Source organism: Empidonax traillii, unplaced genomic scaffold (genome assembly GCF_003031625.1).
Source record: "Empidonax traillii isolate 1590-97213 ecotype Southwest subspecies unplaced genomic scaffold, ASM303162v1 scaffold152:size925058, whole genome shotgun sequence".
In the NCBI taxonomy this organism is placed as follows: Eukaryota; Metazoa; Chordata; class Aves; order Passeriformes; family Tyrannidae; genus Empidonax; species Empidonax traillii.
In genome coordinates, this window is record NW_020955345.1 from 509,107 (window position 1) to 513,831 (window position 4,725).

At 59.8% G+C, this 4,725-nt stretch overlaps 1 protein-coding gene across 1 annotated transcript; it reads left to right on the forward strand.

Moving 5' to 3' along the window:
* Positions 1 to 2,021: 2,021 nt before the first annotated feature.
* On the forward strand, positions 2,022 to 2,906 carry FOXE1 (forkhead box E1). Its single transcript, XM_027884686.1, has one exon. The coding sequence runs from the start codon at positions 2,022 to 2,024 to the stop codon at positions 2,904 to 2,906; it is 885 nt and encodes a 294-aa protein (XP_027740487.1).
* The last annotated feature ends 1,819 nt before the right edge of the window (positions 2,907 to 4,725 follow it).

Here is a 4,725-nt window from a genome sequence, read left to right on the forward strand (position 1 = left end):
AACATCTGATAGGAAAATCCATTCCCAACTACAGCTCCCCATGAGTCAGAAGGCAGAACATTACTGGCAGGGCAGCTTCACTACTCTCCTCTCATGCTGACGGAGTCAGGTTTTTGGTTCCTACAGGGTAACACGACCCCAGTCTTCTGTGTACTTCAAGAACATGGGTGTCAGTACAGGAGGTTGATTTTTCTTTTGGCACAAACTCTGAAGCATGCGGTTTGAAAAACTGCCCCACGTCTGCATCCAGATACTGGGACTGCACGTGTGAGTCCTCAGCAAGTGCCACTTCATGGTTTATTCTGCTAGCTCCATAGTTTATTCTGCTGCCTCCCAAGTTGCTGGGATGCCACACAAAAAGCAAGTGGCCAGTGACTCTGGGTTTCCTTATTTAGCTAGAAACCAGGGCTGGTGTTTGTTTGCTGCATTGAAACGGAGCGTCACACACACACTGATTTTTCCCCAAGCAACTGTGTTGGAAACTTCCAAAAGAGCTGCGTTTCACTAGGATGAACATCTCCCACCTTCCCTTGCTCCCTTAAACATCATTTTTGCAATGACCAAGAGGGCTTTGGGAAAGCTTTTCCCAGAGAGATGTAGACTCAGCAGTGCACTGGTGATCTGAGTTCTGGAAGAACTGGAGGAGACACCAAGACGTGGGTGGGATCAGCTGTACACCCATGCACAGCACCTGCACACCTAGGCACATCCACCTCTCTGCACACACATCTGCCCACATCTGTTTCTGCCTACATGTCCACATGCAAGCCTCAGGTCCAGCCACACACCTGTGTCTGCTGCCATTTGTTTCTGTGCATACTCACCTGTCAACATGCCATCATGAACTCTCATTCACGTGCTAAACCCCATACCAGTGCCACTGTATACCCATGTGCTTGTGCATGCTCACCCTTCCATGCACACACATCCCTGTGCACACCTGCACACACGTGCCATCCCACCTCTAGGACCTCCTGCCATCTCCTTTATATTCTGCCTCAAAGGGATCACCATGCTAGCAGGTGAGGAGGCTGTGCTGTCCCCAGGCCTGTAGGTCTGGGCCACAGGAGTTCAAGTCCTGGGCAAGCATTCCTTACAGCTGGCACTCTCAGCTGCAGTCTGACCTTCAGCCCCAAGTATCTGAGCAAACATGAGGGAGCTGGCAGGTAAGTATGCCCCAGCAGCCACCCCTGGAGAGCCTGGCATCCTTCCTGGTTGGATCATGTACCTGTGAGGTCCTGTAGCACAAGGATGGGGGACAAGCAGGTCAGATCAGGGGTAAGCCAGTTGCACGGGAGCCCAGCCCTGTACCAAGTGGTTGCTGGGGACCAGTCTCAATGCATTCTTCATAGCAGCTGTGCACGCATAATACGACGCCAAAACCCATAGTTACTATATCTCTCCCAAGTAGATCTGTCACTATGTGGTTTTTTGCTCGTTTAATTCGTTTGGACCGCTTGATTTCCGCAAAGCAGCGTGGGGTTGCCTGGGCGTCACTGCCCGGAGCCGCCTGCCCCACGCCACGGATCGGCTGCAAGCATCTCCTCTGACAGCGGCGGCCGCTCACCGCACCTCGGCTCTTCCCGCGGCCGCCAGCTGAGCCGACCCCGACGGCTCCGAGCCCCGCGGGGACGCGCGGACAGTGCCCGTGCCCAGACACCTGCACCGCGCTCACGGAGCCGCCCCCACCGCTCTCGGTGCGCTCCGGTCCCCCGGTGCTGTGCGCTCCCGACGGCGGCGGGACAGCGGAGCCCCGACGGCGCTGGGGACGGGGCCGAGCAGAGGGGGCGGGCGGGGGGTGCCGGGCAGGGCGCTGCTCCCACCCGCGGCGGCGGCGGCGGCACGCCCGGCCCTGCCCGCGCCTCCCGGGCGGCGGGGCGTAGCAGGGGGAGTGCCGGCCGCCCGGGCGCGGAGCCGCCGGACACCGCCGCATAAAAGCCGCGGCGGCGCCGCGCTTTGCCCGCTCGGCTGGGCTCGGCTCGGCTCGGTCCGGCCCGGCGCGGGGCCGCCCCGACGGCCTCATGACCGCCGAGAGCCGGCTGCCGCCCGGCCCCCCGCCGCTGCCCCCGCCGCTGAAGGCGGACGCGGCGCCGCCGGGAGAGGAGGCGGCGGCGGTGGCGGCGGTGGCGGCGGGGTCGCGGGGCGGGCGGCGGCGCCGCAAGCGCCCGGCGGAGCGGGGCAAGCCTCCGTACAGCTACATCGCCCTCATCGCCATGGCCATCGGGCAGGCGCCCGAGCGGCGACTGACGCTGGGCGGCATCTACCGCTTCATCACCGAGCGCTTCCCCTTCTACCGCGACAGCCCCCGCAAGTGGCAGAACAGCATTCGCCACAACCTCACCCTCAATGACTGCTTCGTCAAGGTGCCAAGGGAACCCGGCCGCCCCGGCAAGGGCAACTACTGGACGCTGGACCCCCACGCCCGCGATATGTTCGAGAGCGGGTCTTTCCTCCGCCGCAGAAAACGCTTCAAACGCAGCGACCTCTCCACCTACCCGGCTTTCCTCGCCGAGCGCCCCGACGCTCCCTGCCGCCTCCTCCCGCTGCCCGCCCCGCCGCCCCCCGCCGACCTGCCCCCAGCTCCCGCCGCCTCCTGCGCCTTCGCCGCCGCCTTCCCCGCGCAGGGCTGCGCCTCCGCCGCCCTGCCCCACGCCTACGGCCCGCTGCCCACCGCCCCCGGGCCCTACGCGCCGGCAGGTCACGGACCGCTGTACGCGCCGTCGGGGCGCATCGTGCTGCCCGCCTCGCCGCCTGCCCCCGCCGGGCTCTACGGCCGCCGCTCCCCCGCGCCCTTCCCGCCCCTGCCCCACGGCTACGGCGCCGGAGGACACCTGGGCACCGCTGAGCCCGGACCCCGGCACGGCGCATACCCCGGCGGCCCCGACAGGTTCGTCCCGGCGCTCTGACCCGTCCCAGGAGACGCCCGACAGCGCGGAGCAGAGCTCAGGAAAAGGCGGGCTGCGGGGCTCGCCCAGCACGTCTGCACCCCGGGAAGATGCCATCTGCTCGAGCCTTCTGGCGAGGAGTGTCGCTGTCAGAGACCTGGGGTGCCCTGCCCATCCCTGTCCACTCTTGCTAGAAAAAGCTGTAGGGATTCCCAAGTGCCTGAATGTGGCCAACAGACCATTCCTCTTTTACAGCCTTTCCTGGGGCAGGTGATCAAAGCTTTCTGCCGGGTTCTCACTCTCCCGGCACACTCTGGCAGGGCCCCTCCTGGTCTACCTGGGAAGATCTCACTTTTAAAAATATCTCTGCTGATGATCTTTTTATTTACAGAACAAGATGTCTGTTGGTGCAGGGTAGGAGGGAGGCAGGAGCAGGTGTTCCCCGGCCTCGTGCAGGCAAATCCATAAAAGTAGGATGCGAGGCACTGATGTGGTGGCTACTGTGTTAGTGCCAGGCTTTGCACCAGCAAGGTGGCCAGGGCTGGAGAGGATTTGGATGCTGGGGTTGCAGGCAGAGGCAGTAAGTCAGATCCCTCCAGGGGTCATGCTCTGTGCTGCAGGGGTGGGAGGGTGGTGGGATTGGAACTATAAAATCTTCTACCGTGAGCACGCCCAGCCCCTGGAAGAGGTACACAGCCAGGCTGTGGGACCTCTGCCCTTGGAGGGCTTTCCAACTTGGTTGGACAGTCTGATCTCTCTCCAGAGTTGGATCCAGCATTAAATTTGGACCTGCTTTGAGTGGAGACTTGGTCCTGAAGTCTATGGAGGTACTCATATCCTAAATCACTTTGATCCTAAGATGAGCCCAGCTCTGTCTGTAGCCTAGAGAAATTGGCATCTGTGGGGGAAAACTCTTTCCTGAAACACAAGAGGCAGGACATGATGTCTTTTCATCTTCAATTGCTCCACTTTCAAGCTTTCCTAGGCTGGAAGAGAGACCCGAAGAAGACGTGGGGAGGGAAAACCCAATAGGAACATCTATAAGAGGCAAAGGCTTGAAAAGAGATTCATGGGGAAACTCAAGCAAACCCCTCCCAACAGATTCCACTACCCTTGGAAGGGGCCCAGAGCAGTGGTGTTTGCCCAGGGCTCTGCCTGGGGCTGTGGATGGAGAGGGAGCTGACATAGCCCTGCTGTCCAGGTCTGCTTACACAGCTCCTTTTTCCTGTGGAAGTGGAGAGCCTGTGTAACCAGAGCTGGGAAGAGGTTGGTGAGAAGATCCTGCAGTGTGGTGGGGCCTTGCATGGGGAAAGGGAGGTGGAAAGTGCAGCCAGAGCATCAGCAAGAGTTTTGGAAGAACAGAGAGGGTACACATACGCCAGGGTCTCTCACCAGAGAAGGGTACAGATCATATGCATAACTTACGAATAACTCAGGCTAGAAGTTTCTGCTCCAACCTTGTGCTGAAATTGAGGTCAGCAATTACTCAAACCTGGTTGCTTCAGCCTGTCTAGTTGAGTTCTGGTCACCTACAAAGAATAGAGACACAGCACAGTCTCTTTGGGCAACTTGTCTGTCCCTATGGGGGAGAAGTTTCTCCTTGTATCCATCCATTCATTCACCTCTGTAGTTGCATTTCATGTCCACTGTCTCTTGGCCTGCAGCTATGCACTGATGCAAAGAGCTCTTGATCCCATGAAGACACCTGTACCTTCTGCTCCACCGAGCATTTTTCAGATGAGGTCCTCAGCAGGATGAAATTTGTATAGAGACAACTTCCTTGCCTTCTCTGCCTGCTATGGTCCAAGTATCCAGGTGGGACATAAGAGAGAGGAAATGG

Bases quoted from the DNA above. Each gene is read 5' to 3' on its own strand.
- FOXE1 (XM_027884686.1), top strand. From the start codon at position 2,022: ATGACCGCCGAGAGCCGGCTGCCGCCCGGCCCCCCGCCGCTGCCCCCG.